This window comes from Mustela erminea, chromosome 11, assembly GCF_009829155.1.
Source record: "Mustela erminea isolate mMusErm1 chromosome 11, mMusErm1.Pri, whole genome shotgun sequence".
Taxonomy (NCBI): Eukaryota; Metazoa; Chordata; class Mammalia; order Carnivora; family Mustelidae; genus Mustela; species Mustela erminea.
In genome coordinates this window covers 38145103-38168531 of record NC_045624.1, presented here as the reverse complement: position 1 = coordinate 38168531, position 23429 = coordinate 38145103, and the positions used below count along the sequence as shown (strand labels likewise).

Below are 23429 nucleotides of genomic sequence, written 5' to 3'. Positions count from 1 at the left end.
CCTATAATCCATCCTCTACACATAGTTGGATTTATTTTTGTTTGTTTGGAAAATAGATGTCATACTTCATGATCAACGTGAAAATCTAGTCAAACTTTTGTTTCTATGGAAAATGTTAAGAGTTTAAAAGGCAAACTTAAAACATTTATCGTTCTTTCTGGCAGGAAATCAAGGCCTGTCTTCTAAGCCTTTCTGAGAATGACAAGAGAGGAGATCCTAACTCAGCCAACTTTTCCTATGAATTACCAACTAGGATGGTTTGAAGATAAATGCTAGGAGTATAGGGTGGTGTTGTGAAGCAGAGGAATGTGTGAGCAAAGCAAGTTCCTGAAAACGAAAGTTCTTCATTCTTGACGATCATGCTTCTAAGGCCACAAAACTTTGGTATAACTGGGATGGGAAAAAATGGTCTAGGGAGCAGCCATAACAAAATCATCAAAGCTCTCTCCAGCTCTGTCTCCTGATCAAGTCTTCCTTGTACCTAGGATATTGCATTGCATTTTCTAAAACAGATACACCAACTCTAAGTTAAAAAATGGTCTTTTGTCAATAAAAAAGATAATAAAATGGCCAATACACTATAGTCTGAAACCTTGGTCACTGGACCGTAAATGGGAATGTCAAATGATATTAGAGTAAGGACCCTGATGTAATTCACCAATAGGGGCAGAAATTATGTATGTGTGTAAACATTCTCCTCCAAGCAAAGATGATGGCTACAAGTCACTGTCACACCAGTTAATGGAATAAACTACCACCAGTCTGATACAAAGAAGCCCTGACCTAAGCGTTTGTTCCTACAGTTGCAATGCACCTGCCACAGGACAATCCTATTCAAATTTAAACCCATGTGGGTGTGAGTGTCTGGTTTTTAAGTTTTTGAGATCAATATCATTTTCACTGACCAAAAGGAATAAAAGGTAACTGAAAGTGATTCATTCTTGAGTGTTATTTTTTTTTTTAATCCTGTTAATGAATCTTTGCTGATTAACAACTGAAGCAGTTCTAAAAAGCCACTGATGGGAAAAGACACAGTGTATTTGTCTGGCAATGTGTGTTAATAAAATGTTTTTGTAAAAAAATTACAACTCCCACAGTATTGAGAGACACTTACTGGAACCTTTATTCTATAGCCTCTGGTTATGGTCATAAAGACAAATGAGTTAGAAAGCAGAAATAATTATAGAGATATCCTATGTAACCTTCAGCTATAATCTCAAATATTCCTATCCCTAAGAACAGGTATCTTGGATTAGTAACAAGGAATTTAAGAGGAAAACACTACTTAGAAAATATTTGGCAGACACATTTGCAAATGCTGAAAGGGGCTTATAAATAATTTATATGAATAATAATAGTTACTCAAGTGTTTTTGCTAAATTCTGAGATCTTACTTTGACTAAAATCTTCTCTAGTTATTTTCTGTTCCTTACCTACTTCTTATCAACCAATCCTCAAAATATTGTAGAACACTCAGGAAATTTAAAATGCTGTGTGATGATATCAAAATATCACTTCATATTTTAAGCATGGATAACATTGTCAGATTTATTAATAACTATACAATAGATTTCAAAAGATCACCATTTATTTGGTTTGAAATTTAGGGCTTGTGATTTGCCATAGGAAATAGAATTATGCTTCAGCAGAGTGAAGAACTCTTAGTGAGATCTTGCCCCATATCCAACCCTTAGCAAGCTAAGCTTACATGGGGAAAACACTAGAGGTCAGAGTAAATGCTTTAACTTCCAAACCGGATCCCTTCAATGACATCTTTTGTAAAGTATCCCTATTGAGAACTGTCACTGTGCTTCACTGAGGAACAGTCTGGAACCAAAGTGTCTATTTGCTTTAGTGTAGGAAAGCAATAGTCGGATACACTGTTGAGAGTAACACTACAGGTTCCTGAGAAATGCTGGGTAGGTGGTTCTTCAAGGTTGCTAAGTATTAGGGAAAATGTCCTAGCCTGTTTTTGTATCAGAAAAGAGGTGTTTTAAAAATTAGCATGGGGGCTTAAGTGGGTAGGAGAAGAATCAATGAAACAAGATGGGATTGGGAGGGAGACAAACCATAAGTGACTCTTTTTTTTTTTTTTTTTTTTTTTCATGTGGCATGTGTTTTTATGTAGGTAGAAAAAAAAGTGCACAGAACAGTGAGGGTGCGGGGAGCAGGTATGTCCTGGCCTGTCCTCTAGTTAGTGGGACTTGCAAGGGCCCGCCTCCAGTCAGCGGGCTCCCTCAAGGGTGGGGATAAAGTGGAGACCTCAGGTAGGCTGCTTTGCAGTGCAGGACCCACCTATGTGGTCTTGAAGTTGGCGGGCCCTTTTGTGAATCTGACCCTAGAGAACTGAAGAGTATAGAATAGAGTACCTCGGGGGCGGGTCTCTCCAGTGGGTGGGGCTTCCCAGGGTGGGCTGGGGAGAGACCCCCGGCTCAAAGAGCTTGGCCGAGGCCGTGGGGTCTTTTGGGGGAAGGGTGGGGTCATTAGGGCCTTGGTCTCTCGCGGAGCCAAGCCCCGCAGGCGGTCAGCCGAAGAGCTTGACGAAGCAAGGCTGGCAGTAGGGCTTGCCGGCGCGCTCCTGGAAGGAGCCCTTGGTGAGCGGGCGCAGGCAGAAGGTGCAGGTGAAGTGGTCCGGGTGGAAGCGACGGCCCAGGGCCGACACGCAACGGCCGGTCACCGGGAGGCCGCACGTGGCGCACAACGAGCCGCGCCGCGCGTGGAAATGGTTCTCGCACAGCGGGCGGCCCTCGTGCTCGAAGAAGCTGCCTCCCGAGAAGGGGGCGAAGCATTCCCTGCAGACGAAGCAGTCCGGGTGCCACAGGGCGCTGAGCGCCGAGATGTAGTTGTCCAGAATGGGGCCTTGGCAGCCCTGGCAGCGCGGCGCGAACAGCTGCAGGAAGTCGCGGCGGCAGTAGGGGCGACCCTCTCGCTCGTGGAAACCCTCATCTCCGAAGGGCTCCCCACAACTGACGCAGCAGAAATGCTCCGGGTGCCAGTGGGTGCCCAAGGCAGTAACCATCTTGTGTCTGATGGGTTGATTGCAGAGGCCACATCGTGGGGAAAAGCGCTCAAAGTAGCATTCAGGGCAGAAGGGGGCTCCGTCCTTCTCAAAGAAGCTGCTGCCTCCCAGGGCCATGGAACAGCCGCCGCAAATGAAGTGCTCAGGATGCCAAGCCCGGCCCAGCGCAGTCACCACTTGCCCAGCAATAGGTTTATTACAGGAGCCACAGAGACCCTTGGTCTGGGTAGGAACACCACGGCGGCTGAGATCAGACTGCAGCAGCCCCAGCATGGTGTCTAGGCTGCCCTTGCTGGCCGGCCCTGGTGAGGATGGGGAGTCCTCATTCACAGAGCTTGGCTCTGGCGGCTGGGCTGACCCAGACGCTGGAAGCTGATTCACATGGTTTTGGACACGGAAATCCGACAGCGAAGCCATCAATCTATCCAACTCCAGGGTGGCGGAGGTTGCTGAAGGCTTTGGGAGCACCGGAGACGGGCTGGGAGGGAGGCTGGGCCTTTTCTTGTCCTCACATTGGTCCTCCTTCTGTTCCCCTACAGTCTCCTTGCTTGGAGGGAACTGAGACATTATTTCATCTGTGATGTTGAACTGGGTAGCATTAAGTTCCTGAAGCAACCGGTCTAGCTCACAGAGCCCTGTGCCCAAGACACCGCTGGAAGAGGAGAAGGGAGGGGCCGCAGGGGCTGCAGGCTTTGGGGACCGAGGCTTGCAAACCGTACTGTATAGATGGTCCTTGTCCCCAGAGGCTCCGGAAGACTCCCCAGACCCTGTCTGTGGTTGGTGGCCATAGGGCAGGGGAGCTGTGAGAGGCTCTGGGGTCCGCTCTTTTGGAACCCCCGACCTTGGCATGTGTGAGGTGGTGGTCTCCAGGTCAGACAGCAGGGCATCCAGGTCCTCCATGGCGGGGCGCGCCCATAAGTGACTCTTAATCTCACAAAACAAACTGAGGGTTGCTGGGGGGAGGGGGTTTGGGAGAAGGGGGTGGGATTATGGACATTGGGGAGGGTATGTGCTTTGGTGAGTGCTGTGATGTGTGTAAACCTGGTGATTCACAGACCTGTACCCCTGGGGATAAAAATATATGTTTATAAAAAAAAAAAATTAGATGCAGAGAAGAAAAAAAAAAAAAAAAAGCATTCCAATCATCCTAATAGTTTTGTAAATATGTTTTCATAAGTATGGTTCTTAGCCTTCAGAGCTTTTGTTTTGAAACAACTATCAAAATTCACAAGAATTAAACGAAGCTTCCTACCATCAAGAATCACCTGACCTCTCCTCTTCACTCAAGAAATCATTAACATTAAGGGCCTCATATACCTGTGAGTGGCTTATCAAGACTTGGCTGTGAGATGTTAAAACCTTCACGACCTTCACTAAAGTGAAAGGATTTCCAAGTACAATTCATTTAACTACACCATTATACTGCATGACAGGTCTGAGACTGAGGGAGTATGAGAATAGTAAAGCTCCAAGTCCCCTGGGGTAGACAGATAAAATGAGGCAGAACCTGTCTAAACAACACATTTGTTATAACTAGTTGTGGTGTTTTCAAAGTCTTTGCTCTGGAAGGTACACTGATTGTGCTAAAGCTCACCTTATCACTACTGCCACAAAACCATTTCAGACACATATCACACTTGTCCACCTCTATTAAACCAGAAAGAAATGACAATATGTATAAACTACTGAATCCAGATTCATTTTTCACTAATATGTAACTCAGTTATTAAAGAAATTCTTGTTCTAAATATTTTGCTGTTCTATTTATTTTAAGAAGTCAGTATTTTGTTAAATTTTGGCTTTTGTTACTTTAAGTACAAAACAAAAATGTTTTCTTGATCCAATATCAATTACAAATGTATGGCAGACTTTATTAATAATTATAAAATAGTTTTAATTTTCATGGTATTTGCCTTCTACACACTACTTTTTAAAATAATATTCTTACTTTATAATATTCTTTAAATATTTTATAAATTGACTTAGATATTAAGAGTTAGATTTAACCATTCAACAAAAATGAGAGGGGAAAGAAACTAATGTTCACTGACCATGTCTACTATATTTGAGCATTGTGCCCACCAAGAAATACCATGACCTTGAAACGATCACTGTCAAGTGGCAAAGGTAACAGGCTAACATTGACCTTGTTACCCTCTGACCAGGGTGGTAGTAAAGTGAAGAAATTGTTTTAAGGGGCACCTGGGTGGCTCAGTTGTTAAGTGTTGGCCTTTGGCTGAGGTCATGATCCCAAGGTCCATTGGGCTCCCGCTCAGGGCGGGAGCCTGCTTCTCCCTCTCCTACTCCCCCTGCTTGTGTTCTCTCTCTCTCACTGTGTCATTCTCTCAAATAAATAAATACAAGCTTTAAAAAAAAAAAAAGAAAGAAAAAGAAAGTGTTTTAAGACAACAGATTAAAGGCAAACTTATTCTGAATGGGACAATCTGTGCAATTCCCAGTTCCAAAAGACTTCATAAAGAGGTGATAATCTGAACCTTAAGTGATAAATAGTAGTAATAATAATGATAATTACAAATCCTGCTGCTGTTCACATAGTGCTTGCTATACGGCATGCATTGTTCTAAGAGCCACATATACATTAATTCATTTAATTTCACCATAACTCTGCAAGCAAGTACTATTATCCCCATTCTACACATGAGAAAACTGAGGTTTATAATGATTAAATGACTTGCCAAATGACACACGACTAGAAAAAGTGGGGGAGCTTAGATTTGATTGAGATGGTCCAGCCCTAGAGTGTGCACACAGTTATCTCATCAAACTGTCCCCCATATGGAAATTCATGAAAGAGGATGGTTAACAAGCTAACCCAAGCAGAGGGAATGATAACACAGCATGATGTTAGGAGATAAATGATTATGCCGTTTTGATTCAGTGGGCTCCTTGAACATGCTTCTATCTGAGTAGGTATGTGAGATACACAGCACTCCTTTTCTCCTCCCACCATAGGTCTCCATTTCAGTTGTTCTAACAGGAAAGATAAAAGGAGAAGGAAGTGATACAAAGCATGCAAAGCATGGAAATCCATTTTATCTGGAATTATTACATACATAGTAAAATATTAAAATGGAAGTCCTGGCTGAAGCACCAAGACAATAATTAACACATTCCAAAGGAGGTGTTGACCATATGCTGAATTTCCAAAGCAGGATTCTGAGTACCAGTTACACAATTCTTAAATGCCACATCTACACCAATGTTCTGAATTCAGAAATTAGGGAAAAGAATTTATTTGGACTGATAAGCTGTGAATTAAAAATCTAAAGGATGGGATTTGTTTTCTGGGGGGGAAAGACTTTAACAGGACATTTTGGATAATTTAATATGTGTCCCCTGTAATTTGATGGGCATGGGAACTAGTGTCTGATTTATCCATGAGAAACCTAAATGCTAAGTTATCGGTTAGTTCCATTTAGGGTGGAACTAAGGGGAGATTTCTATATTGGGAATCACCTAATTCTTAGAATATATTGGGGTAGACAGTATGTCTGTTTTCTGTGGATCAGATATGGGCATTTTGTAAGACGGAATCAGAATGAGGTCACCTACAGTTATATCCAAAAAGACCACCTGGATAAGGTCAACAGATCTCAAAAACTAGAGACCTTCTGTGTTATTAGCCAGAAAAGGGATGATTTTCCCCATTAAAACAACTGCAGGGGTGTGCCTGGGTGATTCAGTTGGTTAAGCATTGAACTCCTGATTTTTGATTCAGGTCCTCATCTGGGGGTTGTGAGATCAAGCCCTGCATTGGGGTCCACACTGGGCACAGAGCCTACTTGGGATTCTCTCTCTCCCTCTGCACCATGCCTCCCACCCCCATGCGCCACACACACACACACACACACACACACACACACACACACACACTGCTCACATGCACAAGAGCTCTCTATCTTCAAAAACAAAACAAAACAAAAACACAGAGAGGAGACTCTACAAATAACCAATGAAAACATTTAAAATTTTATATAGTCAATCGTGACAAAGAAGGCACGAATATACAATGAGAAAAGACAGTCTTTTCAATAAGTGGTGCTTTGAAAATGGGACAGCTATATGCCAAAGAATGAAACTGGACCACTTTGTAACACCATACACAAAAATAAACTCAAGCTGGACTAAAGACCTAAATGTGAGACCTGAAACCATAAAAATCCTAGGAAAACAAAGGTAGTAATTTCTCTGACATTGATTGCAGCAATATTTGTCTAGGTAAGTCTCCTAAGGCAAAGGAAAACAAAGCAAAAATAAACTATTGGAATTACATCAAAACAAAAAGTTTTTGCACAAAAAAGGAAACCATCAACAAAACAAAAAGACAACCTACTAGTAGAAGAAGATACTTGAAAATGACATATCCAATAAAGATAATATCCAAAATATAAAAAGAACTTATACATATACCTCAACACCAAAGAAAACCAAACAATATGATTTAAAAAGGGGTAGAGGAACTGAACAGACATTTTTCCAAAGATGGCCAATAGACACATGAAAAGGTACTCAACACAAGTCACTGGGGAAATGCAAATCAAATGATTTGATTACCTTATACCTGTCAGGATGGTTAACATCAAAAAGACAAGAAACAAGTGTCGGCAAAGATGTGGAGGAAAGGGAACCTTCAGGTACTGTTTGTGGGAATGTAAATTGGTATAGCCAGTATGGAAAAAACAAGAGACGTTCTTCAAAATATTAAAAATAAAAATACCATATGATCCAGTAATTCCACTACTGGATATTTACGCAAAGAAAATGAAAACACTAACTTGAAAAGATACGTATACCCCTATGTTTATAGCAATACTGTTTCCATTAGCCAAGATATGGAAGCGACCTAAATGTTCATAGATAGATGAATGTATAAGGAAATGTAGTATGTATGTGTACACACACACACACACACACACACACACACACAATGAACTATTAAGTAGACATAAAAAAGGATGAGATCATGCCATTTGCAATGACATGTATGGGTCTAGAGGTTACTATGCTAAGTGAAGGCTGAGGACAAATACCATAGATCTCATTTATATTTGGAATAAAAAAAAAACTAAACAAATAAACAAAAGGCAGAATCAGACCTATCAACACAGAGAAGTGATGTTTGCGGGGGGTGGGGGCGGTGGAAGGATGAGGATAGGTCAAAGGGAGCGAGAAATACAACCTCCCAGTCATGAAATGAGTACGTCATGGGAATAACAGACACAGCGTAAGAGATACAGTCAGTGTTGTTGCAAGAGCATTGTATAGTGACAGGTGGAAGCTACACTTGTGGTGAGCAGAGTATAATGTGTAAACATGTCAAAGCACTATGTTGTACACCTGAAACCAATACAATATTGTGTGTCAACTATACTCAAAAATTATTTAAGATTTTATTTTATTTTATTTTTTATGTATTTGACAGAAAGAGACACAGACACAGAGAGAGTATAAGCAGCGGCAGCTTCAGAGGGAAAGGAAGCAGCAGATTCTCCACTGAGCAGGGAGCCCAATGTGGGGCTCTATCCCAGGACCCTGGGATCATGACCTGAGCCGAAGGCAGATACTTAACCGACTGAGCCACCCAGGAATCCCTCAAAAATTTTTAAAAATCAACATATGTACCTACTTTGTTGCAGATAAATATGGTCAATGAAAAATTTTCAAGCATCAAAGTAAAAAAAAAAAAAAAAGGCTAGAACACGCCACATACTAGATCAATACTTTAGTATTTAAGGAAGAAAGTCCCTATTTCTTCCCACTCCCTTTCCATCCATTCAGACCCAGAGGAGTCAGAATCTGATGTTAGCAAACAGGATTGAGGAGCTGAAGGCCAGGCAGGGAAAGAGACAGGAGAGCAAATACCTTCTTCCCATGGCAGGCGTCCTGCCTCCAGGAGGCCTGAGCTCAGAGCACAAGGGGAGAGTTTTAAATAAAGTTTAGAATATTAAATATCCCACAGCCTGAATATTCAAATTATTAAATTGGATCTGTGTTTTTGCCCAATAAGCACTAGAGGACATACATTATCCAGAGAAGTCATGGAGCCTGCCTGAACTTACATTAGGGGCAAGGAAAGAATTTGCTTCACAGAGAGGATTTAAAGGGATTTAAAGTAAACTTAATCTATAATTACATTCAGCAAGTTTCTTAGTCAACCTAACAGCTACATATATGACCATCTCTACACTGAGCATCTGCACATGTGTGGTTCTGCTCACTTCTGTTCAAAGTGTAAAGGGCGCCATACGGGGCTTCAGAGGCCGATCTCTGGAGCCAGCATGCCTGAGTGAGTCTCAACATCTTCACCTGTAAACCAGGAGTATTGTTGACACTTCACAGAGTTGTTGGAAGGACTGAACAAGATAATAGGAGAGAGTTGTTTTTTGTTTTTTTTAAGATTGTATTTATTTATTTGACAAACAGAGACCACAAGTAGGCAGAGAGGCAGGCAGAGAGAAAAAGGGGGAAGCAGGCTCCCCGCTGACCAGAGAGCCCGATGTGGGGCTCGATCCCAGGACCCTGGGGTCATGACCCAAGCAGAAGGCAGAGGCTTTAACCCACTGAGCCACCCAGGTGCCCGGAGAGAGCTTCAATATACTGTTTCACCCACAGTAAACACTCTGTAAATGGTATTTGCCCCACTAGTTGTTGCTATTATTAGTAGGATTGATCCACCTGAATTACAAAGAACAACTACAGCAGGAAGCTCACCACTATTAGGCTTGATCTAATCACCTCACTACTATCAAATCAAAAGATCCTAATTTTGCCACCACAGCTCCTCCCATCCAATAGACAGTAGTAGTCCAGCCTCAAAAAAACAGAAACCAAAGCAAAAATAACAACTATTGTTTACTGAAAACCTGCTATGGCCATGCATTGTCCTCTGAGCGCAGTATCTCAGTCATTCCTCACCACCCTCCAGGGAAGTGGTTTACTTGTTATCCCCACCTTACTGATGAGAAACGAGGACTTAGATTAAGGACTTTCCATGCTAACACAACTGGTATATGGTAGAACCAGGATAAACAGTTATTGTGGACATGTTGCCAACTAAAGATAATCACTTTATTAGTAAAAACTTGTTTCATCTTGGGACCAAGTATTCAATAGCCTACATGTCAAAGGGATTTCACTGAAGATGATTAGTAACCCTAAAGCAATGAATTAGGAAGAAGCAATCCCTCTTACTCATGTTCTCTAAGTGTTTTTAGAATCTATTCAACATTGTATAGTTAAATCAAAGACTGCCTTTTAATTTTTAAGTTAAAGATTTTTCATGTTGGAACACATATAAAACCCAATAATAATTAAACCTACTGCAACTGATGGGTTCACTATTTAATGGGTGTGATTAGAAAGAGGTAGAAATTTAAATGAACTTAAAGCACAACAGCCAATCAGGTGAAATATTCTGGGCAGTCATGTTTTATCTCGTGTCTTCTTTGACCTCTTGGCCTCAGGTTCCTGATATCTAAAATGGTGATCCATTTAAAATTTAGATGATCCATCTAAAATTTCAATGAAATTTTATATATCTGCATGTAAAAACTACTTTTTTCCCTGGAAAAAACTATAAAATGTTATCACTATGTTTATTATAAAAGACATTACAAATATGCAAATTATCATAAAAAATTTAAAGATAAATATTTAGCTGCCCAAATGCATATAGTGCTTGACACATGGAGGGTGCTCAAAAAATGTTAAATAAATGTCTACACTCTGAGATCCTTATTAATGGTAAATACACAAATGTGGCCATGAAAAGTGACATTAAAATAATACCTTCTAATAATTAGGTTAAGAATTCTTCACATGTTCAAATTTTATGGTGTTTGTGTCATGACTAGGAGATCAAGAAAACTTTTCTCCACTGACATCAGAATGAGATAGGTAAAAGAGCCACAAGTAATTATATATCATGTAGTCATCATTCTGTTTTTATTGAGCACCTACTCTGTTCCAGGTACTGAATTAGGTACTGAATAAAATGTGTCTTCTTTGAGGAGTTTTTACACTAGTTAGGGATACAAACAATTCACTAGCACTTGGGAAAGAGTTGGGGAGCTTCTAGGAATGCGAAAGTAGAAGAGACTGTGAGAACACACAAGGCAGGCATTTTTCAGAAGAGTTCCCTGTACATAGTGATGTCAAAGCTGGAACTTAGGTGGGGGCTGTGTGGGGAATTGTACTAGGGGAACAGATATGATGGGGACATTCAGAGGACTGGAGGGCATGAAGAACTCAGTTGCCCTGGGAGTACGGGTTAGTAAAGAGGGTACTGAAGAGGCCACCTGAGACAGATCATAAAAGCTCTTACACGCTAGGACTTCTCAGGAGAAATGTTAAGAGTAATAATATTACATAAAAATATTTCCTTGTGTTGCAAGCACATTCATTTCTCTCCCTCTATTATTAATAGCTAGTTGCTTTCTGAGAAGATCCAAAATTTAATTAAAAAGAAAGAGGACAAAGATCTAAAACAAGCAACTCTGAATCCTTCTTAAATTAAGAATAAAGAGATCTGTGGCATGGCTCTCCCCACGTCTGGCAGCGTGCCTTCAGAGGGCTTGGAAAAGTGTACGGACTCACCTTCTCTGACCAAGAATGGACACAGAATGCAGGAAGGAGATTTGTCTTTGGGCCTTATGCCCGTTTGTTTTCACAAGGGTTTTATCCTTTGTCCACCAACACCAGAAACTCCTGGGAAAAGCAGTGTTCCCTAAGCTAAATAACTGACTCTTAGAAACATGTCAACAGGTTCAGTTCGCTGATAGGTAGTGATTTCCTAAAGGCAGGACGAGGACCTAGATACTCCTTGCCTGCTAAATGACCCAGGCATCTGGTCTCAGGGTTGCTAAATGCGAAGAATGAACACTCAAGTATTAATAGCTAGTTGCTTTCTGAGAAGATCCAAAATTTAATTAAAAAGAAAGAGGACAAAGATCTAAAACAAGCAACTCTGAATCCTTCTTAAATTAAGAATAAAGAGATCTGTGGCAACTTCGATGTCTTATCAGTTAAGACTGGATTTGGCTGCAAGAAAGACGGGGCCCCCAAACAGTGGCTTAAACAAGATACGAGTTGTCGTTATGCTGTCTAGTACTAGTGTGACAGCTCCACACGGTTCTTAGGGACTAGTCCACTTCTATCTCAACTATCATGGTAGCTGCTATCCCCCCAGATGGCCTCAGAGTCCAAGCTAGCTGCTGAAGTGCCAGTCATCACATTAGGTTTAGGATGTAAGATGGAGAAAAAAGGTGAAGAATCTCCACTTTCCTCCTTTAAAACCATCCTCTGAGAAATGTACCTAGTTCTGCTTAAATTTTATTGACCACAATTTAGTCAGGAGGCTCTGCCAAACTGCAAAGAGAGGCTGGGGAATGTAATTTTCAAGATAGGTGGCAAAGTGTACAGCTGAGAAAGAAAGTATGGTTTTTTGAGGGAAGAAGGAAGAAAGTAAGACAGGATGGATGGTTTTGAAAGGCAATTCTCAATCTCTGCCATAAGTTTACACTCATGAATGAAAAAAAAATGAACTTACAACCACAACATATGTTGGTTTATTTATAAATTTTATACACATTCTATTATTCTATTATTATTACATACTATTATTATTACATACTATTTTTTGGAAATTACAAAATATGGACAAAGAATTTAAAGAATAAAAAATATAAGTAACATTTTCGGTATTAATCTTTCAAACCTCAAAAGACTGAAGATCTGCTTTGAAAAGTCACTGCTCAAGGAGACAATTAGTAAAAACGCTTAAGATATTACTTCTATGGACTGGCAAGAAAACATTAAAAAAACCTATAGGTGGTGGGTATTATAGAGGGCACGGATTGCATGGAGCACGGGGTGTGGTGCAAAAATAATGAATACTGTTATGCTGGAAATAAAAATAAATTAAAAAAAAAAAAAAAAAACCTATAGTCTGTATGAGCTATTCCCTAGTTTATTAAGGAAATAATCTATTTCCATTAGGCCTACCACTCGGAGAGCTGGACTATTTGTGACTACTGGCAAGATTAGGAGCTTTAATAGCCTCAAGAATTATAACTTTAACATATGCAGCAAATGTCAGTATTATATAACAAAAATATGAATTAATCTTGGGAAAATGATCTGATATATGGTGATGTAAGTTTCTAAATAAAACGTGCTCAGCATAAAATAATTTATAATAAAATATAATTAGAATCAGCTTATATATCCAAAAATAGGCAAAAATGGTGAAGTGAATCATGATATGGTCATACAATGAAATACTAAGTAACTACTAAGCATTGTATTTTCAAAGACTATTTTATGACATAAGAAAAATGCCCATGATATAATAGTAAGTGAGGAAAGCAATGTAAGAAATTAATCCATAAACACACCTCTTTCTTCCTCTTACCATACACATTCCTAAAAAGATTACTTAGACGATGGCCTAAAATGAAACACAAATTTTTATGTTGCCTAGGGAGTTATATTAGTGATGATTGTTACTACTCTTTATAGTTTTCTGTAACTTCCAAATTTCCTAGCACAAATACATGCTACATTTATATAATTAGGATTCAATGTTACTGAAAATCAATCCTATTGAAAGTTATCTTGACAGGAAATACAAGTATGTAGATTCTTAAAATTGATAAATATTAAAATGAGCATTATAGGTTTATGTGCAAGCAACAGAGAGACACATAGTCCTTGGATCTCAGAAAGGGAGTATGAAGGACATTCAGGTAGTCAATTTCATTGTGTAAGGAAATATCTAAATTATAATTTAGACAGCAATTGTTCATAGTATAGTGATAATAACACTATCAAATATTGCATTTGAATTTGAATATGCAGAATTCATATTCGTATTAGTTAGAGATAACTTTCAGAGTGTTAAATTAAAGTTAATCAAAATAAAAAAATGCTACTTATTTAAACCATTATGTTCAACAATTGTCATTACCTTAAACTTCAGCTCAAAGCAAACTGTGCAGCTAAGATTCAGAGCCCAGAAAATAATGATTTTACTTAGAAAAGCTTCCAGGACCAAACCATAGCAGCAAAAATAAGTCACTAATATAAAAAATTTCCAATAGATAAACACTACAAGGATTACCTGGTTTAAGTTTCCAAGTGCAAATTCAATCTGAAATGATATTGCCAAAAATCTCTGTGGTCTAAAGGATTTTTTTTTTTTTAACATCTACAAAGAGAGTGTACAGTTATAGCTTCTCCTCGCTGATCTGGGCCTTCAGAAACACATCAATACATGCAGTACATAAGAACCTGCTGTAAGAGATTTTTCTGTCAATACAAAGCAAGGTCACTACATTATAGGAAGACTCAGCACTGTTTATTTCACTTCCATAAAGGGATTATTCAAGGGCAAATTCTAAAAGAATGATTCTGAGGAGCAATGAAACCCCTGGAAAGACAAACAACGTTGGGAAAATTCTGAATATCTATTGGACTATTTTTGGATTATATTGCAAAGAGAAATAAAGAGTGCATTTAAAATATATATTTAACATATATATTTAAATATACATTACGCTGTCTTTATTTTTATACATTTCAACTAAATGTTCTTGGCCCTTATTTTATAGCAATACAAAGGAACATAAATACCAAGAAAATAATAAATTGATGACAATTAAGGTAATTCATTCAGTAAAGTTTACAGTAACAAGTAAGAAAAACTTGGAACAACAAAAAGCTGACCAAAATTTTAATTCATTTTAATGAGGAATGTTCGACAGTGTGCTGGTTGCTGATGTCTACTACTAATGCTTCCTAGATACTGTACTTCCTCTCTACACAGCACATTAATAAATAGGGAATAGGGCCAGTCTAAAGGGAGACCACTTAGCCATTTATTTCAGGCAACAAATTTGAGAAATGACCAAAAAAACCATTCTTAATCAAGATAAACAACATTTTAATGAAATATTCTAAAAAATAAAACTAATGCAAAAAACCCAAAAAGAAAATAATCACATTTTAACTTAGATGAAATGGATCAGAAAGTGTACATCAACTACTACTTGGTTTGAGTAGAAATAACAAAAAAAAATTCCATGTTAAAAAAACAATTTTTAGGTACAAACTTCCAGGTATCAAATTAAGTCATGGGGATGTACTGTATATCATGGTGACTAGTCAGTAATACCATACTCCGGATTTGAAAGTTGAAGAGAATAGATCTTAAATGTTTTCATCCCAAGAAAAAAAAAAGTGGAGCCTACGTATGCTGACAGATGTTAACTAGACATACTGTGGTGATCACTTTGCAATGTATACAAATATCAAGTCAGTATGTTGTAACCTGAAGCTCATATAATGTTAATTTATGTTAATACATGTTAATTATAACTTACTTTTTAAAAGAGAGAATTTAACATTACAGGAAAGAAATGTTTTAGAATGAAAGAAGACAAATCTTTTTTTGTAGACCATCTTTATTTTGAATACTTTAGGATCTCTACCTAGTTTCCTCTTGAGAATATCATGGCAAAACACCAGCCAGAATATTTCCACTTTGTCCCTCACTAAGTGACTGAAAAAAAATTTGTGGGTGTGAGACACAGATCTTCAGAAGAAAGACATTATGGAAAAAAAATGCATTGGTATTTACAAAGCAAATCTCATTAAATATGATGGACGGTTACATCAGAAAAAAACTTTTAAAAATCATACGATACTCCTTTAGAAACATGTATTTAATATTTGGCTAACCTCCTTTTTTCATTGTCGAGACATTTCAACTTATTTCCCCAAGCCTTGTACAAACAGTCTTTTTAAAAGCCAACATTCAGGCACTCTAAGAGGCCTTGAGGAAATAAGATGAAACATTCACAAGAAACAAAAGCAAGAACACTACAGAGAAGAAAGAATAGCCCTCACAACGAGTCAGGGCTCCAGGAAATTTTCCTTAGAACACTGAAACTCGATCTAACTGTAACATAATAAATGGTAATAAAGTAAAGAGGGTAACCTCGTAACTGTGACATAGCAACTTAATAACCAGGAAACTCTGATACTTAATGAACTAAAGACTAGTTTTTTTAATCCCTATTCTAAGAATGAAAATAGTTACTTTCAAATTAGTAATTCAGTGATCACATGTAACATTTAAATATTTTATATTCATTTAAATTGTTATTGTTATTACACATTATGCTAGTTATGTTATATGATTATTTCATTTTTATCTTAAGAATTTAAAAATATATTAGCACTATTTTATTAATGCTATTTTAAAAGAAATGAATGTGCAGATATGACTTTAGAAGATGTAGAAAATTTTATTAACTTCTGAGGGGCTCTATTCCCTTCCTTGGTGGAGGAAGATTATTGAAATCGTTGATTCCTAAGTCCAACATTAAGTTTTCTAAATCACTGTCCTTAGGCTTAGAACCCCAGAAACTGCATTTTTCAGAAGCTGCTCTGGTAATGCTTCTATGTCCAAGTCTGAGAACCACTGCTGAATGCAGAGGTTTAATCAGGGATTTTAAAAACAGCTCATGGGATAGATTTTGAGGTTCAGAATTACAAAAGCAATCAACAACACAACACCTCAAGGGCCAAAAGATCTCTTCTCCTGATTCAGTCAAACTGAGGGTGACTCATGGTAATTACGACAGCTTGCTTAGGGCTCATGATTGGTCATTACTTCAGGAGGAAAAAAAAAAAAACACACAAAACACTAAACAAAACAAAACAAAACAAAAAACACCAACCAAAAGCACATTTCAACGTCTGAACGTCTGTCTTGTGATGTCTAAAAATTAGCTTATCTGACTTTTTTTAATGTGTCAGTGTCCTATATTATAAAACCCTATGGTTATTAACTTCTTCCCTATCTATATTTATGTGTTTAGATATCTGACCATAAATACGTTAAAATCCTGGTTTCAATTCTGTTAAACAGAATGCCTGGGACACTCTCTATTGTAAATGCTGCCATTGTTTTCAAGTCTAGCAATCCAGCATCTTTGGATTTTCCACCCTCCACTGCCATGCAGCATGGCTGTCCTGGTATCGTGAAGACTCTCTGATACACGTTTCTCTGCGCAGGCCTACCTACAACCAGCCGAGGAGGAAACCTCCACACTGTGCAGGGATTTGGGGGAGAAGAAGGAACAGCTTGCATAAGGAAGAGGTTGGGTTGAGAATATATTTTAATCCATTGCTGGAAAACAAGGAGAACTGAATCGGCAGCAAACTAAATACCACAGATTATAGAAGGTTAAAGCTAAAAAAAAATATTTTTGACAGAAAAAAATGAGACCTTTCATTTTACCAGTGAGGGAGTGAAAAGCAAGGAGAGGGTAGATAAATTGTTAGGTCCTTTAAAAGAAAAGGTCTCGTGGATCATCACAGTCATGCTACTACAGTTTTCATGAAGTCTCTTTAACCCCTAACGGAGTATATAAGCCTTTTCTCTATAGCAGTTATGCTGTATGGAAATGTTTGATCTCAGGGAAGTTGAAGGTAAGGAAGATGGAAGAAAGACTGCAAATATTCCCTAAATCTTATTGTAAATCAACAGTTACTTTTTAAATCCCCTCAAATCTTTCTCCCTCCAATAGCCTAGTTAGGAGTCTAATAAGTTTTCAAACTACCTACGGAAATAGAAGACTTGAGTCAAAAGTATCTTAGATGTCCATCAACAGATGAATGGATAAAGAAGAGGTGGTATATATACACAATGGAATACTATGCAGCCATCAAAAGAAATGAAATCTTGCCATTTGCGACGACGTGGATGGAACTAGAGCGTATCATGCTTAGCGAAATAAGTCAAGCGGAGAAAGACAACTATCATATGATCTCCCTGATATGAGGAAGTGGTGATGCAACATGGGGGCTTAAGTGGGTAGGAGAAGAATCAATGAAACAAGATGGGATTGGGAGGGAGACAAACCATAAGTGACTCTTAATCTCACAGAACAAACTGAAGGTTGCTGGGGGGAGGGGGGTTGGGAGAAGGGGGTGGGATTATGGACATTGGGGAGGGTATGTGCTTTGGTGAGTGCTGTGAAGAGTGTAAACCTGGTGATTCACAGACCTGTACCCCTGGGGATAAAAATATATGTTTATAAAAAATAAAAAATTTAATTAAAAAAAAAAAAAAAAGAAAAGGGAGTAGAGGGAAGTATGCATGTTCCGTGGTGGCTTCCTTTGAACACAAGACTTCTTTTTATTTGCTAATTTATAACCAAGAGGCCAAGATCCAGTTTATTCTCATTACCGACCCCTGAAAAGGAGAAATACCTTCTAACACTCTTAACCTCTTACAACAAAAAATTCCACACAATGTTCTAATGGAGTTATATATAAAGAATGTCGTGTTTCAGTGAAATGTTGAATGCTAAACCAACAGGCGAATGTCAAGATACCTCCATTTTCTAACCACACACAGAAATCATAACTTATTCGTGACTCCCAGATCTTAAACGGACATTCATACTGGTACATACCAAGGACACATGACAGTACATCATGTCTGATTTTTCAAAGGAAAACAACCAAAGAGAAATGGCAACAGAACTAAGAAGCTTCCATTCAAAAGGGTGTGCATACATACGTGTGTGTCTGGGTGTCTGTGTGTGGTTATGTAGTTAATGGAAGAGAAAGGCAATGAAATAGGAAGAGAATGTAGGCACTAGAAGGAATTTGCATGTAAACATCATTGCAATAAACTGATGGCCCATCTGATCTTGAATTACTTTATAATGGATGTGGACGGCCAAATGGAGGCCCAGCTACATTTACTTCTTGTTTTAAAGTTTTTGGAGCACTCCCCAGGCTTCCCAGTAGACTGGTCTTGAATTTCTTTCTACAGTATCTGGTGCAGAATATAAAACCACCATCAGGTGTATTTCAGTATGAGGGAAATTCTTCTGGGTAACTTTTTCCCTATCTTCTCTCCAAGCTTACACATTCCCATCAAATAATGTATCTCTTTTTTGAAGCTTGTCCTTAAAAATGGGGTCAAAGTGTAGAAGATATCAACATTCAATTCACAGTACCAGAGAAGAAAATGTAATGGCTTTCTACCTCTTATTGTATTTTATTGCTAATTTTTAAATAATCCTATTCCAGTTAATCAACCAGTAAATACTGATGCTAGTACAAGTAATAACACCTTACTTCAGAGATGACGGGGGTTAGCTAGATTGTCTTTGTTCAGAAAGTCCAGATTTAATAGCCTATAGATGTACAGTTTTTCTATCTACAAACTGTATTTTTTGTAGAAAACTGTCAGCTTTACTCAGCAGCTATCTCTACCCAAAGGCATATCTATTCTAGATTAAATGTCAGTCCTCTCGTCTCTTCTTCCTGCTTTTCTATGGGCACAGAAATAGTTCATAGAAAGTGAAAAATTATTTTGGGGTCTAGTGATACTGACTTGGATTTTGATTTTGGAAATTCAATTTAGGATATTTTAAGTGTACACATCTGCTTACTGCTTAGTATAAAGCTAATAATGAAGCTCATTAAATAACATGTAATAAAAACTAATATACAAAAGGAAATTTTCATGGTACTGTAACATATTTGCAATAAGAGCCTTTTGCTGGTAATTGGAAGATTCGGCTTCACTTCACTGTTTAATCACCCACAAAACTGTTTATTGCCCTATATATTCCTCCAACAAGAACATTATCCTTTTAATGTGCCCCTCAGAAAACCAGGGAGCACTGCACAGTTTTAGCACATGCTACTCTTTTCAAACAACACAGCCAAATTTTAATCTGACCATCAGGCTCTGATAATATATCCTAAAATTAGTATATATTTGAACAGAATGAAGCTATTATTTGATGCAGAATGACCCAATTATGGGGTTAAGACATATATAACTACTGCAACATAAACTGTGTGTATTAAATACTAACTTTTAATTAAAAATGGTTGATCCTCAGTTTAGACCATACAATTTTTTTTAACTCTTGGCATATTTTATTCATAAGTGTGATTAAGTATGGATATACATGTGGATATACATGTGGATATGTATATATACATGGATACATCTGGATATACATGTGTATATCCAGAGAGATCTATTTATTCTCTTTCTAAATCTTTTCAATAAACAATTACAAACTAGTAATTTTTTTACTTATAAAGTTACTTCTCAACATCATTAGAAAAAAAAACTAGTTTCCTTTAATAATTCACAGACAAAAATAATTGATTAACAGATTATTTAGAATATTGTTTAGAAGACTTTAAAACTTAAGTATTTAAAAGATGATTGTCTTGTTCTAGCCTGTTTTTATTTCTGCACAAACATGCATATTCTATAATAGCCAAAATCTAAATATAGCATCTGTTCTTCTCTTATTTATCGAGCACCTATACTATGTACCGGTTGCTACGCCAGGCTCAGGGATATAAAGACAGAAAGAGGTCTCTTTTCCAAAGGAGTTTGGAACCTTGTCAAGAGCAAGATATCTAAACAGATCATTACAATGTACTATGCAAGGCTATCATGGAGTTGCTACAAGGTACAATGGAAATAGGCGGGGAGGGAAGTGAGTCTTACTGGGGAAGCAGAAGTTTCTTGGGCTGGTAAGCCTAGGAAAGCACCCTCCACAGGATGAACAACATTTGGTAGAATGGAAAAGATCTGGTTAAGTACAGTTGTCTGCTAAAGTAGTGTAAGTTGGAAAGACTTTGAGAGAATACCTTGGAGGATTTTATTTGCCATCTAACGGAGCTCAGGCTTTGTACTATGGGTGAGGAGGAGTTGCAGAACAAGCTTTATAAACAAGAGACATGGTAAGATTTTCATGTGAGAAGGTCACTTGAGCAGCACTGTGAATGCCAGAATTAACAACATGTTAAAGGCAAGAAGACCACTGAAGAAATCACTATCAAAATCAATCAGGTCAAGACATGGAAAGGTGAGGAGGAAGACAATGATATGAGAGGTATTTAAGAGGTAAAGGGCAATACTCTTTGGGGTTCATTTGGTGGTGCTTGAGGAAGAGGGAGAAGCCACCAGTGAGTCCCAGATTTCTGAAGCCATCCATGGGGTATAAAGATCCTACCCTCGGAGACAAAGCAGAAGAGGAGGCTGCAGCGGAAGTCGGAGAAAGGATATGCAATTACATCCTTTCTGCGTGAGTTTGACATCTCTAGGAAATCTTCAAGGAATGGTATGTGGTAGGCACTTAGACTGTGGCACATACACTTCATAGTTCATGTGGAAGATACAGGCTAGAGATCATGTTAGTGCCCCATTTGTTTAAAGCACTGTTTTGATCCCACAGTTATAGCGGACTTGGCTACAGGTAGTGCATAGTGAGAAAAGTAGTAGGCCAACCACTGACTCTGAAAAACACTGATTGTGGAGTGAATGGGAAAACCACAAAGAATATCAGCTAAGTTCGTTCAGAGAAATAATCCTTAGAAAACTTAAAAATTATATTCATGGACACATTTTTATTCTAAACACCAACCGTTAATTTGTTGGAGACCTTGTTTTGATAACTGCCTTTACATAGAAAATTGTTAAGACAGAGAACTTTAAATACTGAGAGTTTAAAAAATTACCCTTTCTAATGGGATATGCAGGCCTGCACTTAGCTTTGAGTTACAGTTAGCGAAGAGAAAGAGTAGGACTGTTTACCAGCATAAATCCTTAGACGGTCCCGTCTAGTAGTCTTGCTTCCCTTTTACAGGAGAAGGGTTTATTCATGCAAATTGTATATATTTACACATTTTTATTGCATTTCCTATGTACCAGGGAGTGTTTGAGGGATTACATGTATAATAATAAGCTAAGTAAATTAAATTATATAGCATTAAGATCGAGACAGGTGTAATGGAGAAAAATAAAGTAGGGAAGGAGAGTAGGAAATTCAGTGGTGGACTGAAGGGCTAACAATCAAAGCTGGCTTCATGGATATGTGGCCGATACTGTCACACAGGGCCTCACGCTCAGAAGGCCTTCACATTGTCTTTGAAGCTGCCCTGTCACCAACTTGAACACCCTAGTAACTTTTTAACAATTGGCCCTTTAAATGATATAGTCAGACCTGGTTGCAAACGTACATACAGTGGATGAGGAAGCCCTTCGTGTGTGGCATCCTCCATGTGGCTCCCCAGATGTACTCTCAAGCTTCCTCTCAACTCTTCTGTCGAGGGCGCTGACCACATAGACTTTATCAATGAATTCCTTTGCCCTCTGGCTTCAGATCTGGTTCAAACAATAAGGAGCCTAAGCGGGAGTTCAAAAGGTTGGTGCTTCTCTCAAGGGGCCCCTGTCTACCACCTCTGTTCTGGGTTCTGCAGATGTTCCCACTTCTTGTCCACCTAAGGCCCATCTAAGGCTCTGCGAGAGGAGGCGTGGCATATTCACATCCCTTCCGGTCTCTCTATTCTCTGCCCACAACACTGTTAAACTTGAAGTTTTTCTCACTTGAGTAGGCCATCCGTGTTCTGCAACTACTCTGACTGGAAAACAAACAAACAAACAAACAAAAAAAAACACCTCATTAAGAAGGTGCCTTGAGTAGATCTACGTGAGTAGATTTCAGTAAGAGCTGAAGGAGAAGCCATGCAGCCATGTGGAGGAAAAGGATCCCAGGCACGGGGGACAGCCGGGGTTCCAAGGTAGGGGGTTGCCTCTTGAATCAGACAGGATCTATAAACCACAGTGAGACAAACCCGGGCTGCAGTCTTTGATTGTAAACGAAGCTTAATTGGACACAGCCACATCTATTCATGGTGTTATCTGCGGCCAATTTTTGTGCTACAACATCAGAGTTTGGTGGTTGTGACTGAAACCATATACCCACAAAACCTGAATTATTGACTTCCTTTTCCGTTGACAGAAAGGATGTACTAACCTCTGAGTGAGGGGACTAGGAAGGAGACCAGAGAGTCTGGAGTTTCATGGCTGAAAGGAGGAAAATAGATGATAATGTTGCAGAGCTCACAGGACGGTGGAGGAGCGACAGCCTTGTGAGCCACTGGAATGGGAAATTGGGAAATTCCAAGGAGAAGACTTTTATCTCACCAGGGGAACTAAGACTGTTGCCTTAGGGATAGTCTGAAGCAAGAAAAAGAAGCAGAGAGATCAGTAAGGGACACGTGTGAAGGCCAGGATGGAAATGATTATAGTTTAGACCGGGGGGGGGGGGGGTGGTAGCACTGAAACTGGTGAGAGATGGTCAGCATTTAGATGGGTTGGGATGGTAAAGTCAAAATGATTTGCTGCTGGATTGAATGTGAGCTGTGAGACTGACTGACGCCTGTAGTTGTCCTGAATGAGCACTGGGAGTATGGACTTGTCATTAACGGAGTTGGGGAAGCCGGTGGGAGGGACTAGGGACCTAAGGGTGGGAATGGCAGAACATGGAAGTTC

The 23429-nt window shown here is 38.8% G+C and overlaps 2 protein-coding genes across 5 annotated transcripts in view; both read right to left on the bottom strand.

Annotated features, from left to right (window-relative positions):
- The window catches only part of IMMP2L (inner mitochondrial membrane peptidase subunit 2), an 866166-nt gene that overhangs the window by 50576 nt on the left and 792161 nt on the right, over nt 1-23429 (bottom strand). The gene's annotated exons all lie outside the window — the stretch shown is intronic.
- Nucleotides 2109-3927, bottom strand: LOC116568919 (transforming growth factor beta-1-induced transcript 1 protein). The gene has a single exon (XM_032304751.1). It carries the CDS (start codon nt 3917-3919, stop codon nt 2525-2527), a length of 1395 nt encoding a protein of 464 aa, XP_032160642.1. The 5' UTR covers nt 3920-3927; the 3' UTR covers nt 2109-2524.

Excerpts from the sequence above, each read along its gene's own strand:
- LOC116568919 (XM_032304751.1), bottom strand. The coding sequence starts at position 3,919 with ATGGAGGACCTGGATGCCCTGCTGTCTGACCTGGAGACCACCACCTCA.